Genomic DNA, 20,691 nt, shown 5'->3' on the forward strand with positions numbered 1-20,691 from the left:
AACTTGGGATTTCTTTATTCAGTATTTCTTCAAATACTTTTTTCTTCTTTTCTCTCTCTTCCTTGAGACTCCTAAAATGTATGCATTGGATAATTCAATTCCACAAGTGCCCTAATCTCTCTTCACATAATCTTCTTTCTTTTTAAATTTTTCTCCTATATTTGATTCTGTTTTATTTTAAAATTTTCTCATGTCTTTCACCTGCTAAGTTAGGTGTTAGGAGTTTCTTGTGAGGCTGGGAGATGGCTTACTGCACAAGCCTGATGACCCAAGGTTGGATCTGCAACACCCACATGAGTCAGGTCTGGTGGCATGTGCCCTAACCTCACACTAGAGGGCAGGGGTGGGCAGATCCAGAGAGCTCCCTGGCTGACCAGGGAAGCCTAGGTAATGATGAGTTCCAGGTTTGGTGAGAAACTTTGTCTCAAAATAGAAGGTGAAGAAACAACTAAGGAAGATATTCCAACATCACTAGCCTCTGGCTTCCACATACGCTCACATGGGTGAGCATGCAAGTGCACACATGGGCGTGTGCACACACACACATACACACTCAGATGACATTTTCTATATTTTTTCGGCTCCAAATTTTTATTTGGTCCTATTTGACTATTTCAGTCTTTTTATTGATTTCTTTCTAATTTTATTCATTTTTTATTTTACCTGTTGCCTTTACTTTTTTGTCCATTTCTTAAAAGATAGGGTCTCATGGATACTAGGCTGGCTTTGAATTTGCTATATAGACATGGACAGCCTGGAACTTATAATTCTCCCTGTCTATACCTCCCCAGTGTTGGGATTACAGGGGAACACTACTACACTTGGTTTATACAGGACTGAGGTTTGAACCTAGATCTTCATGTGTGCAAGGCATGAACTTTACCAACTGAGCCACATCTCCAGACATGTTTTGCAGACATCCTTTCTGAGGCACTCCCTTATTGGTTAGATGGGTATGTTTAAGTGTTGTTCAAATTTTAGATGGTCTTTTAATAAAAAACTCAGAGCCAGATATCAGGGTGAGAGCTGAAAGATCAGAGAAGCAGAACAGCCTTCCACTAGTTCTTATCTCTATGAAATCCTCAGCCTGAAGAGAGTGAGTTCCTGTTTCCTCATGCCTTATATACCTTTCTCTGCCCGGCCATATTACTTCCTGGGATTAAAGGCGTGTGTGCTTCCTAAGCAAAAGGCATGAGATCTCAAGTGCTGGGATTAAAGGTGTGTGGCCACCACTGCCTGACCTCTATGTCTAATCTAGTGGCTAGCTCTGTCCTCTAATCCTCAGGCACACTTATTAAGGTACACAATATGTCACCACACTTGAGTTTGAAGGTCAGCTTGAAATAGGAGCCTTTGATCATTCCAACTGCTTACTAAGTGTGAATTTGCTTGATCATATGTATGGCATTTTCAATTTCCTGGTATATATGGCTGCTTTTGAGTATCTTACTTTCCTAAGGAGGGAATACTCCTTGTGAAGGTTTAAGTGGGGACGGGGGCAGAGAGATAGAGTAGAGAAGTGGAGAGTGGGTAATTTAAAGTAAGGATGTATAAAGAAGCCTTATGGAAATCTGCTAGTTTATAAATGAATAAAGATACTACACATAATAGTATATAAAACTTTAGTTTGAACAGAAGTACCCCATGTAGCAGGCTTTCTTTGGGCTGCCAACCAGATCCAAAATAAAGACATGGAGACTTAATATTGGTTATGAATGCTTGGCCTTATCTTATGTTTGTCCCATTAACTCTTATAACTTAATTTAACCTGTTTCTCTTTATCTGTGTTTTGCCTTGGGGTTTTTTTTTTTTTAACCTTTCTTTCACTCTGTATGTCCTACTTTCACTGCTTCCTCTGTGTCTGTCTGTCTGGCCCTAGGCATCTGCCTTTTTCTCCCTCATTCTCTCTCTTGTTCTCTCAAGCCTAGATTCCTCCTCTTATTTAGTTTCTTTGCCTGCCAGCCCCACCCATCCCTCTACTGCCTAACTATTGACTGTTCAGCTTTTTATTAGACCAATCAGGTGCCTCAGGCAGGCAAAGCAATGCATCTTTACATTGTTAAACAAATGCAGCATAAACAAACGCAACATACCTTTACATAGTTAGAGCAATATTCCACAATAACCCTGCATGAGTAGGTGACAATGGTACACCCAGAAGACATGGATTATTAAGTGAAAATCTCAGTGTCAGTCACAGGATATTTCTCTACGAGTTAGTGTTTAGGGAGGCTCTAGGAGGGACACAAAAATAATACAGGCTATTGACATTGTTCTGAGTTGTCCACCAGAACTAGTTGATAAGATCCCATTGCTGGAGACACCATGTACTTTGAACACAGGTCATGGAGAAATCAACTTTGGCTGAACAGGAAACTATTTCCTTGCTTGCTGGCTTATATAGTTGTGGTGATATTGTGTTCCCCAAAATATTGTGCACCCTAATAAATTTATCTGGGGTCAGAGAACAGAACATCCACTAGATAGACATAGAGGCCAGAAAATGGTGGCACACACGCCTTTAATCCTATCACCTGAGAGGCAGAGATCCATCTGGATCTCTGTGAGTTCAAGGCCATACTAGAAACATCTAGGCATGGTAACAAGAGCCTTTAATCCCAGGAAGTGATGGCAGAAAGGTATAGAAGGTGTGAAGACCAGAAACTAGAAGCTTTTGGCTGGTTAAGCTTTTAGGCTTTTGAGCAGTACAGTTCAGCTGAGAGGCATCCAGTCTGAGGAAACAGGATAAGCTGAGGAACTGGTGAGGTGAGGAAGCTGTGGCTTGTTCTACTTCTCTGATCTTCCAGTATTCACCCCAATATCTGGCTCTGGGTTTGTTTTTATTAATAAGACCTCTTAAGACTTCTGCCACACATAGAGACAGAAAGTGCTGTGCAGAATTGCTGGGGGGAGAAAAAGCATTCACAGCCTCACCTGACATGACCTTGCCTGCTACAATACTGACCTCCTTGAAAACTGTGCCCACCATTGCAATAGCGGCATCACTATTACAGGAGCAACCAATTTCTTTCCAGACGGATTTGAGGCCTGCGTCACAGGAGAGATGGCATGCCTTGTACTCCAAACCTGCTGAAAAGCCCATGACTGGGGAGATCATAGGCCCTGGATGGGGCGAGTACCCATTGTTGTTACGCTAACTGGTTGTGTTGTAAACTGCCTTCTAAATATTTATGTTCACACCCTTAGATCTATGTTGCTCTCAACTTTGGTCAGAGAAGCTTCTTTTGACTGTAGAGAGTGGTTTATGAAGAGAATCATAACTGACTGAAGTGCCAAGTATAAGTAGCTCTGAGTGTTTAGCTGTGGATAAACTGTCTATATTAACTCATCCCATCCACGGCTTAGGGAACATTTGCGGGAGACTGGGTGGGATGAATGTGAGAGCCGGATGGATGGGGAAGAGAGCTGTGAAAAGTCAACTTCTGGATGTGACCTGGCTGCTGCACAAATAAATCAACTCAATGACTGTGGTCACCTGCACAAGGCCCATGCAATATCAAGCCAGTCAAAATTCCAGCGTGGGTGGTGGAGGGAGGGACCCCTGAGGACTCACTTTGGGCATAGAAACTAATTGGCAGTTGGTGGTTGCTAAGTGGATGGCATGAACAAAGGCAGAGGTCATTGGATGCAGGAGATTATTAATAACAAAACCAAGAAGAGGTCATGAAGATAGGAAGGAGAGGGAGGCTCGAGAGGAAGCTGGAGGGAGGCAGTGGTGGATGGATATAGTGCATGAATACATACAATTTCAAAGATTAAATAAAAGTATTATTAAAAAGAAGATTGGTAAAGGCAATAATATCGCAACCTTACACATTCTAGGCCACCCTGCCTTTAAAAAAAAGACTAACAGGAAGTTTTTAAAATATTAACAGTAAGGATCTCTGAATCCTAAAATTATGTACAATTGTTTAATTTGTTATCATCTTTTACAGTCTCCTAGTTCCTCAAAGTAAGTATAGGCACATGCACTTTTCACTTATAATATCTCCTTATTTACTGCGACAAAGCAAAAGCATTTGTGCATGCATGTATGTGTACGTGTATGTGTGCATGTGTGTATATATGTATATATCTGTGTATGTGTATATGTGTGTGACTATGTGTGTGAATGTATGTGTACATGTGTGTGTTTCTTTTCACATGATTGAGAAACTAGAGGCACAGAGTAGTTAAATTATTTGAACAAGGTCCTTACAACAATCGGCTTTCCCACAAGTACTCTGTAAACACACAGGCAGCAACAGAGAGCAGCTGGATACTGACTGACACACTGGGACACTTCTATAAATGTAACAGATGACGTTCTGGATCAGTTATGGGAGATGGGGGAGCCGACTCACCAAACCGGTTAAGCCAGTTTGAGCTGCAAAAGCATGCTAAGGGTTAAATGTCTCAGGCAGAATTCTTCTTTGCCTTCCTTTAGAAAACTTATTTATTTTTATGTGTATAGATGTTTTACTTGATTATGTCTGTGCATCATATGTGTGCCTGGTACCCTTAAAGGTCAGACGAGGGCATTGGGTCTCCTAAGACTAGAATTACAGATGGTTGTGAGCTGCCATGTGGGTGATGGGAATGGAATCTGGGTCCTCTGGAAGAGCAGTCATTGTTCTTAACCACGGAGCAATATTTCCAGCCCCCATACTTTCCCCTTTTGGTGTCCTAAGCCAAGAAATCTACCTAATGTTTCTATCCTGATGTTCCCTTGTCTTTAACAGCCTGTGAGCAGGGTTCTTGGGCACCTCTGTTCTCTATAGGAAATGGTGCAGGGCAAGCTCAGAACACACACACTTGTTCTAGGCAGACCGCTTTCTTGAGATATGGTAGGTGCTGTTAGACACAGGGGACGAGCATGACTTTTCAGTTCTCCACAAGACAAGAGTCTTATGGTCCATGTACCAGGTAAACACTTACGTGAAATAAGGCAAACAGGATTATTTTTCTTAAATTCCTTCTTTGGTGTCATTTGTTCATTTATAACCTGAAAGAATTACTGTTATTCCTCTGGGTGAATGTTTCATGGTGGCCACAGCACCTGTGTACTATATGGGCTCCATAAGAGAAGGAAGGCACCAGTGTATAAGGTAATTAGGTAGGAAAATGGTTTCTTTAACCTCTCATGAAAACTCCTCTAACTTTATGTGTGCACGTTGGTACATGGTGTAGTCTCTGGTTTGAGGGATGCCTTTATGGCGGCCCTTCCTCCACTGGACAGGCCAACATAGCAAATGGGCATCCTATCCAGGGCAAACTTTACTTTGTTTCAACTGCGGCTACAATGCCATGTTCTCTGAGAGCCATTCTGACCTGTTTGCCCTGACTTCTGATGGTAGCCACTAGGACATTTTCCAAGAGATTTCAGGAGACAGACTTTTCTACCTAAGATTTCAGGACATTTTCCAAGTGATTTCAGGAGACAGACTTTTCTACCTAAGAAAGAGACCCACTGGACATTAATGTTTTTATTGATGAAAAGTGCTGGGTCATCTGCTAAAGTGAGCCCCAAAGGATCAGTCCCCTGGCAGATGGTCTCTCTTATGAGAATTGCTTTGTACTTTTGATCTGTGTTAAGCTGGAAAGGAGAGCCCTCTAGCCGTCCCTCCTAAGTTTTAGCTTTCACTGCTCAGAGAGAACTTTGGCGATGCAGACCTCATTTGTGTCTGAATTGAGCACTCCATTCCAGCAAGCATCATTCTACCTCAGTGATTCTGGATCCTTCCCTGTCTTTCCCAGGACTTATTCACCTTTGTCTCAGTTCAGCTCCAGTTCCAAAGACCTTTGCTTTAAGGAAGACACTCCTCTGCTCTGGAATTCCTCACAAAAGAAAAGGTGAGTTTCCCCCTCCCCTTTTTATTAAATTAATAACTTTCTGGAAAATGTCTGTGGTACTGAGTATGGTTTGTTTCACAGATGATGGAGAAGTCTCCTGAGATAAGAACTTTTACTTGGCATGTTTGATCTCTGCTAGATCCTTGAGAGTCCATTAGAGTAGATATTTGTGATTTGGGATCGTATTCTGTGGCTTGTGAATTTTCAAGTGGCTTTGGGCATAACCCTGGAATGATGATCTTGCAATGCATACATTCATGCATGCACGCAATTCTGACAGGCTGTCTCATTGACCCATAGGCTTAACCCTTCTCCACAGGAGCATGGCTTAATTCTTTTACTCCATCCCTAAGAAGTAGCTGAAAGCAAACATTCCACACATTTCTTTAGTTATTCCTCTTGAATTACTTGCTCAGCTATTAAGAGCTGACACATTTCAAATGTGCAGTTCACTACAAAACCAATGTATAAGCACCTGTCCTGTGCATGTGGCACACAGAGACAGGGCTTAGATGTCAGCTGACCTCATGCTGGAGCCAGAGCAAGCTGGAAGCCAAAACTCGAGGCAACTCTGCCTACAAGATGTTCTCCCTTTTTTTCTTTGGCATGTAGTGAATGAAGATATTGGTGGTGGGCTTACTTGGCAATCAACCCTGTGAGCTCCAATAATGACCAGCCCGGCAAGATATGCCAGTTGGTGCAATTATGACACAAACTTTCTGGGGTGCCAGCAGCTTTCTGTTTAAATTTAAGGCCTATTCCACAGGAGAGGATCATATCTGATACTGTAAGCCTGGCCAAGACTCTGTGGCTGGGGTGGTCATACATACCCTCCTCTTCTTATTTTGCTAAAAACACAGCATTCAAATGCCTTTGAAATACTTATCCTTCAACCCATAGGTTAATGCAGCTTTCATCTCACATCAGAAGCCTCTTTTTCAAGCTTATTTTTAAAATTAATTCTTTGAAGATTTCATACAATATATTTTGATCATATTCACCTCCCTTTTCCAACATTCCTCACATCCACACTTCCTTCCTTACCTACTCCATTTTGTGTCTTCACTAAAAACAACAGCAACCCATTGAGTCCAGTTCATGCTGCCCATATACCCTGGTGAGCCCATCCATAGAACACAGAGCAGTCAACCTGGTAATGATTGGAAGCTTTGTCTCAACTGGCTAGCTCCTACAGTGCTGGAAGGTGTGATACACACTGCTGGAGGAGAAACGACATCATCAGTCTCACTCAGCTGTCAACCCCGAGAACTACTATCATGACTGCTCTGGCAAGAAAAGCTAGTTGAAGCCCAGAGAATAAGCTGCTATGGCATGCTCAGCCGCAAATGGGGATATCTATATGCCTCTCTCCTCCCAACATTCAGAGGACATTATAGAAGAGAGGGTAGAAGGAATCAGAGGCCGGGGAGAACTGTTTCAAAACCTTGTCTTCTGGATGGTACAGGACCACTGAATGAACTCACCACGGTGTTGGCTGCCTGTCAAAGAGGTACACAAGATCAAGTCAGTCTGTGCCCACACGGATGAGCGAGGGTCATGAAGTCAAACCAGTCTGTTCCCACACAGATGAGTGAGGGTCATGAAGTTACACCTCTAGCTGAGAACTGTCGACAGTTGGTGCCTTCTGGGGGAGGGAGAGTCAGTTTTCTTAAGGGATGTGGCCTCTCACGGGTTTCCACACTCAGTGGATAGCTCTCTACCTCCCCCCGCCCCCCCGCCCACGGAGCACTAATTGGAACCAGTAGGTAACAAAGGAAAGATGATATGAAGTTGGGTTGGAAAGTTGAATGTGGAGAGTTCTGGGAGAATTTGGAGGGCTAAGTAGGGAGTAGATATGGTCAAAATACGTTGTATACATGTGTGAAAACTCAAAGAACATGTAAATAAAATAAAAAATTAAGAAAAAGCTATTGGTGTTAGGAAAATCTTTTGTCTACTTTTCTGTTTTTTTTTAAACCACGTTTCCTCTGTTACAATTTCAATATGACCAGTGGTTTATTATGAAAACATCAATTGCTTTGTAATTTTACAGAAGGACCCATGTCATTTCAGAGCATGGAGGGCAGTGGCACAGGGTTGGAGAATGCCCCTTGCCCGCACTAACAGGGTGGTCACTCACCACATGTGATGGGTCAGCTTCAGCTCTCCAGTTATGCTGGTACAACTGAAGACTCTGGAGCAGATGGGGAGAATCCTCAGCACACGCCAGTACACAGTGCTGCTGTGCACAGTGTAAGCAGCAATGTGCTGCTTCTCCGTAAAGAAAGCGGTTTCTTTAAGAAGCTGCAGCTGTGGTTTTTTCCTCCAACAATTAAGAGGAAGGGGATACTATTTTTCACACATGGACAGTCTCCAGTCGCAAAATCGCTTGAAAAGATAACTATTTCCAAAATCACTTATCTTGGCTACTACATTGTGGTTAAGCCAACCTGATATCTATCTCTATGTTTTTCCTTAAGAATAAGATTGTTATTATTTTTTATGTGAAAAAGTCTTAAAACCGTGATGTGTTGAGAATCGCAATGCCTGACTAAATGAACATGTGACACCAGATCTCAGCTATATTAAGATTAAAATTGCCATCAATGAACATTCTGTGGATCAATATAAAGACTCTTTGGTACAACCTTTCAAGGGTCAAGTGCATCTGCACTGAAGGATCTCAAGCAATCAGCCATGAGGGAAATGAGGTGCTCACATAAAATTTAGGTAAAGGTTTATGATTCCTTCCCATGTGCCCTTGTAAATACAGACCCCAGCCTTGAACCCTCATTAGCTGATGTTGATATTGTTCATTCTCCTTCACACTGCCACATTGCTGTGTGGGAAAGCAGGTGGACAACTTTCCTACAGTCCATCATGGAAAGAGGAGAGCTTAACACAAATCACCCTGTTGCGGGATACGTGGGACAGGGCTAGCTAGCGAGTGAGTGCTCCTGCACGTTCAGTGAGAAACACATAATGGAAGGAGCATGGACTGGTCTGAGCCAGAGGCAGCTGCACTAGAATCTCAACTAAAATCCACTAAATATCCTGCAGGGCGACCATTCATTCTGAAGACTGAAAGATTCCACAAAATTTGAGTCAAATGACCTGTGATATCAAGAAAGACTCATTGCCGGGAATATGAGGCCAAGCTGTGATGTCTGTGGTCCTGTCAGGAATATGAGGCCATGCTGTGATGTTTGTGGTCCTATTTCACTGCTGTGACAAAATTCTTGACAAAAGCAACTTAAGGAAGAAAGTGTCCATTTTCCTCACAGTACTGTCCATCATGGTGGACAGGAATGTGAGGTGGCTGGTTACATTCACCTGCAGTCAAAAAGCAGAGAGAGATGAATGTTGGTGCTCAGGCAGCTTTCTCCTTTTTATTTAGTGGGGAATCCCAGTCCATTGAACAGTGATGCCCACATTCGGGTGACTCTTCCCAGCTTAATTAACCCAGTTGAGAACCTCTCTCATAGACATGCTCAGAGATTTGCCTCCTAGGTAATAATACTGACAATCCGTAGTAAGAACTTCTTTTGAAGACCAGCACTGATTCCATCACATTTTGTACATCACAGCTGAGAAGAAATCTGGTTTTTGAGGGAGAAACTATTTCAGGAAATATAAACATAGTTTTTTTTCACTTTCCAGGTCACAGTTCATGCCTGTTCATCACCCAGAGTTGATAGCCACTGAAGATTCTTGGGAAAATGGCCTGACTGCCTGGGAGCAAAGATGCATGTTGGGCAAAGAGATTACGGATATGCCTACACTGGCCTCCTCAGAGAAGGGGGATCTTACAGGCAGTGTCCACCTCAGAGTTCAGGTCTCCAAACTGGGGTAGGTGAATGTGGAGAGATAGCTCTGGCTGTGGATAAGTGGCTGCATGTGGCTTTCTGTTTGCCCTGAGGCCTTGCCCATACTTCAGCCTTCCAAAAGTCTAGGGTTTAAAGGAGGATGACGTTTTCCTAGTTAGCTAGGCTACACTTTTTCTTCAATGTTATCTACCCTTTCCCTAGGCCATAGGAGACACATAAGTCAGCCCTGCAAAATCAGCAGGGTACCGACCAAGTCACAAGGACGCCCGATGAAAAATCCAAATGACCCACATCTCCTGTTCATTCATTCCTGCTTCTGAGACTGGCATCTTCTTGACAAACAGGATCACTGGTTTAGGGATCCCTGTGGTGTTTTGGAATTTGCTGTTTTGCAGAGTTTGGTGGGCATGGACGGAGGCATGTGTGTAGGAGTGCTAAGAGGATCTCCTGGCCTCATTTTAGTTTATCTGCTGGGCTTCCTTCCTCACATACATTTATTTGGAGTGAGTTCTTCCTAGATCAAAGTGTTTGAAAGCCCATCTCCAAGGAAAGAACAAGGCTTGAGAGCTAAAGCCAGCAGTAGTGGCTGAATGATTGACAGGGCTGTGTGTGGCTGTGCAGTTACCTGCTGTGACATGACATCCACCACTCCATTGCTTTCTATGAGCTTACACAAAGATGATGGGTGTATGCCCAAGATGCGTGTCACCAAACCATCCAGTGTTGGTGTCGCATCACTATGTTTGTGGATTAGTTTTTTTCGAAGACACTGGAAAGGTTGATGGACTCAGTTTTAGGCCTCAGTGTTTTATCTCTGCTCACAGAAACCCACCTGCCAAGTCATTACCAAGTCACCCGATTGGTTCTCCCAACACTTGTTAGCGGAAGGCGAGTGTCTGGGATCCTTTCACCTTGACCCTGAACTGTCCCTTTGTAACCTGTCACCTAACCACCGGCAACTCCTGCCCCCTGACTGCTCTCAGCTCTCCTCTCAGGCATAACAGATGTGTGGCTCATGGATCTGTTCTGAAATGATACAAATTGTAAAATTATGTTTGGAGATCTGGCCACATGGCTCCCTGGAGGCGGAGGTTAAACCCTGCCACTGTAACTGGCTGTTCAGTCGTTTCAGAGGCTGGCATGGCATCAACCGTCTCACAGGGAGGTGACTTCCCATTCAGCGGTTTGATCTTCTGTGATTCAGGGGACAGTTGTTTCCAGCTGCTCTTTAGAACACAGTGCCGTAGGTTCACCTCTTGGTGATGACACAGGAGATAAACGAGGGAAGAATGGCTTATCACTTGGCAACAAGTAAGGAAGCCACTAGGTGACTCTCAAAACAGTGTCTGTCCCAAGTAAACCAAGCAAGGGGCTTCATCAGGGAAACAGTGACAGTGTCATCAAGTAAGACTCATCTTCCAAATGTCTCTAAGCCGGAGGTTTTTCTTCGGCATGGCACTTTGTTATGGGCAGCCAACCAGAGATGACCACTCAGACACAATTTACAGCCAATTGAGAGTCTTTTTTTTAGCCAGCTGGGACCAAAGCGAGTATGGGGGGACCCAGGTGTGGCCTTGAGTGTCCAGAACATGAGACTTTTTGAAGGCAGAAATCAAGTCCTGGCATCTCGCTCAGCAGTTTCATGGTGGCGGAGGGGCTTTGTGTAAGCAAGCAGTTTGCCAGAAGTTAAGGTGAGCTGTTAGCTGCAGGGCTAGGGTAATTAGCTAGGACATCCTGAACTTGGGTTCCTAGAATACAGCTGGGTAATTTTCCATGGGATTCTCCATCAAGGAGGTCAGATTCTAGTGAAATTTGAAATGACCTCAGCAAGAATACAAGATAGAGGAATCTCTGGATTGTCTTGAACTGTCACGACTCCAGCATCATGCTTCCTTAACATCCATCACCTGTTCAACACATTGGTGGACAAGGAACCTCTGGGAAGAGACTATAATAAAATGGTTTTGATTTTTACATTTGCTGTCGGAGCCCACCGAGGTTTCCTAGTGGCTTTACCCAGCAGGACTGCATAAGAGGATGATGGGACCATGGGCCCGAGTACCAGGTGTTTGAAAGGGTCTACATTTGGCTGTATCTAGCAAGGGGGAGGGAGGTCTTTTCCCCCTCCCCTTGGCATTGCTATAAAAGCCCTTTTGAATAAAGTTCTGGGCCAGTGGGTAAGGATCCAGGCCCACCTGAGGCCATTCTGCGTTTCTACCTGTTTTTCTCCCCTCTATATTTCTACCTAAGTCTTTTATCCCTCACTCCTCAAGAGTCCCTGGGGTAAATAAATGTGGAAGCTGGTCTCCCACAGTTTGCTTTTGCTCACCTAACAAGCCTCTGTGGGAGTATCTGCTTCCTTATAAATTTCTCAGAAAGAAAGACCTTATCTGTAACCAAAAGCAACTTTCGAGGCATGCGTAGTCATCTGAATGAGCAGATTTCTGCAAGCATATATTAATTACCCTGGAAGTGCCTGTGGAATGGCTAACTGCAAGTCTAGATAGCACCGGGTGTGAACAACAAAGACATTTGCAAGAAACCTTTTATTCTGAATTGTCAGCTCTGCTGTATGTCAGTTATGTAAAAAAAAAAAAAATTGCACCTAGGATACCTCAATTATACTTCATACTTTAAAAAACAAAAGCCATTTAGGTTCCCACTTAAGTAGGTGCTGTTGATATGATATTTGGAAATGTGAAATGGTTATTGTCAAATTCATTAAGTCTAAGAGAATGTAAAATAAAATTTCACCATTTTAAAATTTCCAGAACGATTTTCTAACACATAGGGAACTTACCTAGTGAACAAAACACGACCAAGCTGTCTCATCATCTTAGACTTTGTTGCTTCCTTCAGATACCGAACAGAAGCTGCTACGCACATGGCTCAGGACCCCTCTTGTCTCTTGCAGGTGCTGTGTGCGGTGGATGAAGGTCACAGGCTTGTTTGTTTTTGTGGTGGTGTGCTCTGTGAGTACCAACATCACCCAGAACTCCTACTGGATCAGTGTGGGTACTGGGAGCCTTCCTGGGTGGACACAGCCCTTGTGAGCTTTGGGATGGTTGGCTGAAAGACCTGAGGCCTGGGACCTCCTGTTAGCACTGACTGCCTGAGTTTCTGGACCTGAGGCCTGGGACCTCCTGTTAGCACTGACTGCCTGAGTTTTTAACTTCTTTGAAGAAGATGCTGAGTGTGCATGGACATGGCAGGCTGCGGGGTGGTGGGGGAAGCCTGGCCTTAGCAGCACTGGTTAGGCTTCTGTGTGTAGGCTGGGTCTGTCTCTCTTTAGCATGGAGTCAGTAAAAAATGGTACAGCTCATTCCTTCTGCCTGAATTGGGTACAGTCAGCTCCTAAGATCTGTGCGGGAGGGGCTCAGTGGTCCAGGATCCAGGAACCCACACCATGAAATAGAAACAACTGTCTGGAAACCTCACTGTTTAATTATGTTTCGGCTTCTAATATTCCCCTGTATTTCTACTCACACAGTTGTTCGGTGCTGAAGCCTTCGCTGAGCAGGGATTGAGGGGTTGCTGCAATGCCAAAGGAGGGGTCAGAGTTCACCAGCTTCCCCCGGGCTCCAAAGACAACCTGAGCTCAGCTTTTTTATTTGGGAAATGGACTTTAAAAAAAAAAAAAAAAAACTTATAGACACATCTGACAGAATTTGAGAAATTGCTTTGAATTTCTGTAGTATACCATCTTATCATTAATTTCTTTAATCAGTTTAATTAAATTAATAATGTTCTTTGTGATTTCCACAAACACAATGTTAGCAATGGTCACCTAGGTACATTCCTCTGTTCTCCTAAATGAGAAAATGTCTCATATACACATTTGACAGTTTAATTTGCGGCTTGGGTATTTAGGAGCTGTTGAAACAAAAAAATTGAAAGTGTGAAGCCTTAACTGAAAAACATCAATAATCAAGGCTCATTGTAGCTAATATAGGATGATGAATAAAAATATTTTTATGTTCTAATGCTATTAGGGCAAGCTGGTGAAATTTGTATGCATACATCACACCTCTGTTTTTAACAGTAATCAAAATTATATATATCCTATGGTTTTCTTGTTAAAACTATATAATTAAATATTTGTAATGGTTGCAGATTTTATTCAGCCTGTATCCGGATCAAGGGAAGTTCTGGCAGCTGTTGGCTGTGTCACCGCTGGAAAACTACTGTATCCACAGTATGCATGGGGTAGCAGTTTCAGCGATGGGTAACTGCAGAGTCATTCAGAAACTATGGCACCTGTCCCAGAGGGCCGAGCACGGATGGCAGAGTCAGTGTTTCTACTGCGTGCTGTTTCTTAAGGATGTACCTGGTGGGCAGGGGGATCCAGGCTTCTCAAAGGTCTAGTGTCCTGGGTCCCTGTCCCACCATTCTTCTAGAATTTTAGTATAGGTGACTCCCATTGTCTTGTCTTCAAGTTCTGGCTCTTACCTCTGACTGGATCTTCTGCTCAATTGCTGTTTTTTGTTGTTTGTTTTAACATAATATTTTTATTGGTCATTTGAGAGTTTCACATCATGAACCCTGATCACACTCACTTTCCAGTCCTCCCAGGTCTGGCCCCCCACCTACTCTTGTGACCTCCTCTACACACACACAAAAGAAGAAAAACAAACAAACAAAAACAAAAACCAAGTCCAATTTGTGTTGCCCAAATACTTACTGGAGCATGGTCAAACTCCCAGTAGCCAGCCCCTTAAAGAAAATGGAGACCTTCCCTACCCCTATCCCCTCCATAAGTCATCTATTGTGGAGAGCAATACTGCAGCATCCTTATCATGATTTTTAAGAGTTCTCTTCGATGGCTTTCTGTCTACGCTGTTACTTTTTGGGGGTGGGGGTGGGTTGCCACAGAAGCCTTTTTGTCCCTCCTTCTCAACTGTGAGTCTGCTGTCACCCATACTGCTGCAAAAGTGGCTTCCTTGTCCTCTCAAGTCCCAGCTGCTGTTTTTTCTCTTCATTTTCTCTTGCCTTGGAATCTTCTGTGGAAAACCATCATCAGGATAGCTGGATACTGAGCTCCATAGTTTTTAAGGGTAGAGACAGACAACACCCTAACCTCTGTACTCCTTGGAGGATTGATGTAAACCTAGTCTGAAGTCAGCTGGTCTAGGGAGTGTTGGAAGCCTGTAGTCTGTGTGCATTGTCTGACTTGAACATGACCCTGTCAAGGACTCCAGTGCCCATGGGAACTGTGTGCAGATATTGAGTGTGTGCAAAAAGTAGCAACTGTAGCTTTCTCCTCTTGTATTACAGCAACCTAAGACTCCTCCCCTACAGAGACCTCCCAAACAGACGAGCTAACTCCTCCCCCTTGTGCTGAGTTTCTGGGTTGTATAGTTGGTGCCCTCTGTCCTAGTGAGCACAGGCCACCCGATCCTAACTTTTCTGTATGTGTGTCTATTCTTTCCTCATCCTGATTTGCTCCGGTCAGGTTTCCGGTCATGGTGCCTTGTGCCTAACTATGGGGAACTTGCCTAGTCAGACAAGGGATGCCCCTGAGAGAAGCTTGCAGATAAAGGGAAAGAGAAAAAATAAGAGCGGGGCACAATTCCAAGTGCTGGGAGTAAAACCCGGGACAAACAGAATCTAGACACGTTGGTGCCATGGGGGACACTGAGACACTGTGGAGTAAGATAAAATAGTGCTGTCTTCATCAGTTTTTAGGTTATGTTCAGGAGATGTGCTCTCAGTCCCCTGAGGAAGGGACAGAAGGTTTGCTGCTTGGGAGGAAATGGGATGACTGAGGGATTGGGCACATGGTAGAGAGACCCCAGTGTATTCCCATTTTAGTTTATGGAATCTTATACATGATTCCATAGATCTGCAGCTGTTTCCTCACAGGAGGGCAGGTTCTGTAGAAGTGGATGCTGGGGAATCCAGCCCCATAGGCCTTGCTCCTCTTGCTGTGAAGGGGCTGGCCACCAATACATTATCCTCAGCAAACATAACAACACATTAACACAGCCACCGTAAAGGTGCAGAGAATGTTGCCGAATAAACGGGAAACCTTTGTTGTTAATTGAGATTCACCAGGGCCTGGAAGAATGGCATCCAATGGTATCCCCGCAGAGGCGGGGTCCTTACATGTCTTTTTAATTTTGTTATTTTTTTAATTTTGTTTTGTGCCGACAGCACACACTTTTGTTACTATGGCTCTGTAGTATAGTTTGAGTTCAGGTTTTGCAATATCTCCAGTATTGCTCTTTCTGCTCAGTGTGATTTTGGGAGCTTGGGGTCTTCTGTGTCTCATATGAAATTTGAGGTTTTTTTTTTTTTTTTTTTTTTTTTTTCTAATTCTGTGAAAAATATCACTGGGTTTGCTGGGCATTGCATGGAACTGAAGATTGCTTTTAGTAATACAGTCATTTTTACATTAATTTGCCAGTCCACGAGCACAGATCTTTTAGGATTTTCATTAATTTTTTTTAGCACCTTAAAGTTTTCATGACGAAGGTCTTTCACCTCCTTGGTTAGGTTTATTCCCAGGCATTTAAAAATGCTATTGAAATGAGATTTTTAAAAATGGGTTTCTCTGAAAATTCTCATTTAAAAAAAGAAAGGAACTAATGTACTTGGAAAGCTAAATTCCGGTATTTATTATACTTACACTTTATAAAATAGGTCATTTTCCTACTTGTCATTGGTAGTTTATTTTTTCAAGTCCTAGTGAAGGAGTCTCTCATTTCCCCGACTTTCACTACAGGGCTGCTCTGACATCTGACTGAGCCTTTGCTCACATCTTTCTATTTTCTTCACTATGAGAAACGGGTGCTTGAGTTCCAGTTGGGGAAGTGTTTCCCTGTAAGATTACTCAAGATCTAGGATGTTGGCAGACTGCTCTCTCTCTCTCTCTCTGTCTCTCTCTCTCTGTCTCTGTCTCTGTCTCTCTCTCTCTCTCCCCCTCCCTATCTCCCATTTCCTTGGTTGAAAAAAATCCAAGACTTTCCCCAGCTGTTTCTGGGCTTCTTTTGCCCCTGCTTTTCCCCCCTCAAAGCACTGACTTCATCTCAGCCCCCAGGACTGGGATGCTGCTCTCCCCATTACTGGGTGGCTTTGTAGTTAAAACCCCTCTAAGGACCTGCAGAGTTGCTGGGTCATGTCTTCAGTGCGACTCACAGAGGGAGGAGATGTGTCAGCAAGCAGTTAGTGCTGTGCTGGGATGTCCTATGAGGACCAACAGTAAAGTCCTCCTCACATAGGCACCCTACCTAATCATAGCAGTTTAGGAGGAGAATAGATACCACCAGGCCAATCCCTCCCACCCTCCCACCCATGATGTGCCCCCATTATTCTAAAGCATCTCTTCAAAGCTCTTGATGGACAGTCATGTGTGCTAGTCTCTACCAAGAGGCCCGGCACCTCCTGTCTTGCCCAGTGGCCCATGTTTTCTGGGCAACATAGATAATAAGGAGCTCATTTCCTATTTTCTGGGTGGCTTGCACATTTGGATAAAGGAAAAGATAGAAGGGGATGGGAGAGATGGGGGCAGCCAGGCAAGAGGGCAGGGGTGCTGGGGGATTTAGGACAATTATTATTTCGTGGGAGGCTGACTCCAGTTTCTTATGGGTTCCTCAGAACAAGTCCACTGTCACCACAGGTTTCCTCTGGCTCCTCTCCCAAGACACTAGGCTCTAAATGCACAGTGAGGGTTTGTGAAAGCTGCCAGTCTGTGGCCCTCTTCGGCTTTACCCCGGTGGGGAGGTAGGAGCCAACGTGGGATTTGTGAACTGCAGAAGATGCACTGGGATGCTCTACAGAGTGAACTTCTGCTAGAATTGAAGAAGGGCCTGAAACAGCAGATTAATTTCTTGCAGAAAATCACTCCAAGCACCAGAGATGAAGGGGAAAAAAAAATCTCTTTAGTGAATGATTGACGGTAGCCCCTCAAGGTTTAAGGAACCTTCACCCCGAACACAAATCTTCCATAACTTACACAGGTCTGAACTATCACCTTGCGTTCTTACATATGCTTTCACATGTAAGTTGCTTTTAGGCTCCTATACTTAAATCAATTAACCATTTTAACAGAGGCAAAACCTCTAAGTTCTAGTCATTTTTGAACAAATGGGGGATTTACAGAGCAAAGATATTGTAGGGACAGCTGTTAACCAGGGCCATCCGGCTTGCCGGGCAGAATTATGTTCTTCCTGATAAGGGCACAGGGCTCAATAAATAGCTCATAGCCAGGGCCTTGTTCTCTGAACTGACAGACAGACGCGTGCTGGATGGCACTAGTTCACTATTTTTCATTATTTTTTTCCTTCAGGTCTAGGATGTTGGTGAGGCATGGCTGTGATCTTAGCACTTGAGAAGCTGAGGCAGGAGATGAAAATTCGCTGCCTAGTGAGACCCTGTCTCAGAACACCAAAACCAAAGAAACAGACAAGGTGTGCTGGGGCGGAACGGGGTTCTGACCTTAGAGGGCAGTTATTAGACGAAAGAGAATTAGGTACAACCTATGTCTTCTTTCTTGACCTCCGCCAGCCTTCTTGGTTGGCGCTGAGGCCAGAGGCATGGGCTATGTGCTGACAGGAAGGACTGGCCCGCCTGCCCTCAGTTAGGAAATAACAAGGCGATCTCTTCCTTGTGAACATCTGCGTCGCCTTGTAGCAGTCGGGCTGTGTCAGCTCAGTAATTGCAGGGTTTATTTTAGAAACCTGTAATTGCAGGCACCTGAAGTTCTTTGTCCCTGAATTATTGTGTGCACTTGTTATGGCAGAGGATGGCAAGGCTCCCAGGCCGTTAGGTAAAGGAGCGGAGGCCAGTGACCCTTCACCTACGTGTTACTAGGCTTCTCCCTCTCTGCTCCCCTCCCCTCCCCTCCCATTCTTTTTCAACCCCTCATCCTTTCTCTTTCTCCCTCTCTCTTTCTATGCTCTTCTCTGGCCCTTGTCATACCTTGAGCTGTGGCCAGAGCTACCAGTGAATGTAGAGGAAACAGTGTAAGGGAATGAAAACAATCTCTCCCATTGCCTTCTTAGGGTCTCCAAATAGGACCCCATAAATCAGACTAACAAAACACAGATAGAATATATGTATACATAGATAGTTATAGATATATAAAACAAGTATATATATTAAATTATTTTAAGGCATTGGCTCACATGATTGTGAAAGCTGAGAAATCTACCTGTAAGTCCAAGTGGACCTCAAAGGCCTAGGCATTTGGGGTGGTGGCATGTGTCCCAGTCTAAGGCTGAAGGCCCGAGCCTAGAGCAGGAGATGAAGATCTGGCTCACTAGTAAGCAAGCTGATCAAATCCTCCCTCAGGGACCTTTCCCACACAGGTTCAGTGGGTTGGATGATATCTGTTATATTGGGGAGGGTACCCAGCTTCATTAAGTCCACCAGTTCAAATGTTAACTTCTTTCAGAAACACCCCCACGGGCGTACACAGTAACTATAATCAATCAAATACCTAGAAATCTTGTAATCCAGGCAAATTGATCCCCAAAGTAGCTATGGCAAAAGAAGGAGGAATCCTTGGGTGGGTGTCAGGAGGACAGCTTGCAGGCTAAGGAAGGGACTAAAGCCAAGGACCAGTCCAAAAGAGAGGCAAAGCTTGAGCAAGCAGGGAGCCTGGGCCCGGTAATCCTGAGCCTAATGTTTAATGGTTCCGTAGCAAAGTGGAAGGTAAGCCTTTGAGGACTCAACAGCGTAGGTGTCAGCAAACGTCTCCTTGAGACTGTCCCATGCCCCACAGTGGCACATTGCCTGCTCTCCTGAAGCTTCTTTCCATGTCTTCCTCCCTGCTACAAGTCCAGGTCTGGGCACTGGGACAGTCAGCAGGAGAGTGGGGGAGGGGGTCCCTGTCCCCAGCGGAACAATGGGAGGGAGATGAGGAGGGACAGGCCACCAAGACCTCTGAGGATGAGTTTTGGAACTCTGAGGGGATGTTGAGTTAGGTCTCGAATAAGAGGTAAAGCTTAGATTTAGGCAAATGGGCAAGGCAGGAAGAATGCGGCTGATGCATCAGAAAATGGAGGCTTTTTTTTTCTTTTTTGCTTCTCCATGCTCGTGTCTGTCTGGGAGTCTGGTCTACATTCAGAGGACTCCAAGGATGATGCCACAAACAAACCTTCATTTGGTAACTGTGTACTGTGTAGGGACATCTAGTGATTTGAGAATCCATTGTTCTCCAGAAAAGTTAAAAAAGAAACATAAGAGTAGGAAGCAGTTCCTTTGCTTGAAGAGCTACTACACCTGTTAGGGAGGAAATCTCAAGTCTGAGGCCACTGTGAGTAAGCACCTGTGACAGACAGACAGTGCAGCAGAACACGGAGGAAGGGGTAGAAGGGGGCCACCTCGGGCGTGTTCCAGAGAAGAAGTGTACAGTGACGTTCTGCAGAAGTGGGGATCATTGAGGGTGGGTGCCCCTGTGCAGAGAGTTACCTGGACTGTGTTAGGACCACACTATAGCTGGAAGCTTTGGGTTAAAGTGAGTTTCAGGGTAGGGTTCAGCGCCAAGGCTTGCGTTTGTCAAGTGCGGAAGTCATTGTGGCGCAATGCCAAACTTCAGGTTGGGAAAGGAAAGGCAGCTACCTTATTTTTAATTTTTTTACTTTTGGCACAGGGTTTCTCCTGACACAGGTTTTGTCCTTTGTGTTGTACAAACACTTGCTTTGTAGACCAGGCTGGGTTCGATCTCACAGAGATCCCCCCGCCTCTGCCTTCCGAGTGCTGGGATTAAAGTTTGCGTCACCGTGCCCAGCTGCCCCTTGAATTTTTGTGTCCTCTGTTTAAATGGCTAACTGTAGGGCGTTTTAATGTGACCCTGTCACCTCCCCACTAGTGCTTGAGACCCTACAAAGACTCACGCACTATTTTGGGAGGTTGTAGAATCTTTGAGAGGTGTGGCCTCCTGTAGGAAGTAGATCAAAGGAGAGTGAACCTTGAGGGTTACAGTCCAGCCTTGTTGGCCCCAGCGTCTTTTCCAGAATGCTCTCACTGTAATGGAGCCACCTGCTGTCGCGCCGTCCCCACCATGAAA

The 20,691-nt window shown here is 44.4% G+C and overlaps 1 protein-coding gene across 1 annotated transcript in view; it reads left to right on the forward strand.

The window, feature by feature from the left end:
• Positions 1–20,691, forward strand: part of Oca2 (OCA2 melanosomal transmembrane protein) — a 274,614-nt gene that overhangs the window by 28,222 nt on the left and 225,701 nt on the right. Inside the window, exons 3-6 of the mRNA XM_076565552.1 lie at positions 5,758–5,853; positions 9,514–9,702; positions 12,595–12,652; positions 13,794–13,866. Coding sequence (XP_076421667.1) covers positions 5,758–5,853; positions 9,514–9,702; positions 12,595–12,652; positions 13,794–13,866 — 416 coding nt within the window. The remainder of the gene's footprint in view (positions 1–5,757; positions 5,854–9,513; positions 9,703–12,594; positions 12,653–13,793; positions 13,867–20,691) is intronic.

This window comes from Peromyscus maniculatus, chromosome 1 (assembly GCF_049852395.1).
Source record: "Peromyscus maniculatus bairdii isolate BWxNUB_F1_BW_parent chromosome 1, HU_Pman_BW_mat_3.1, whole genome shotgun sequence".
In the NCBI taxonomy this organism is placed as follows: Eukaryota; Metazoa; Chordata; class Mammalia; order Rodentia; family Cricetidae; genus Peromyscus; species Peromyscus maniculatus.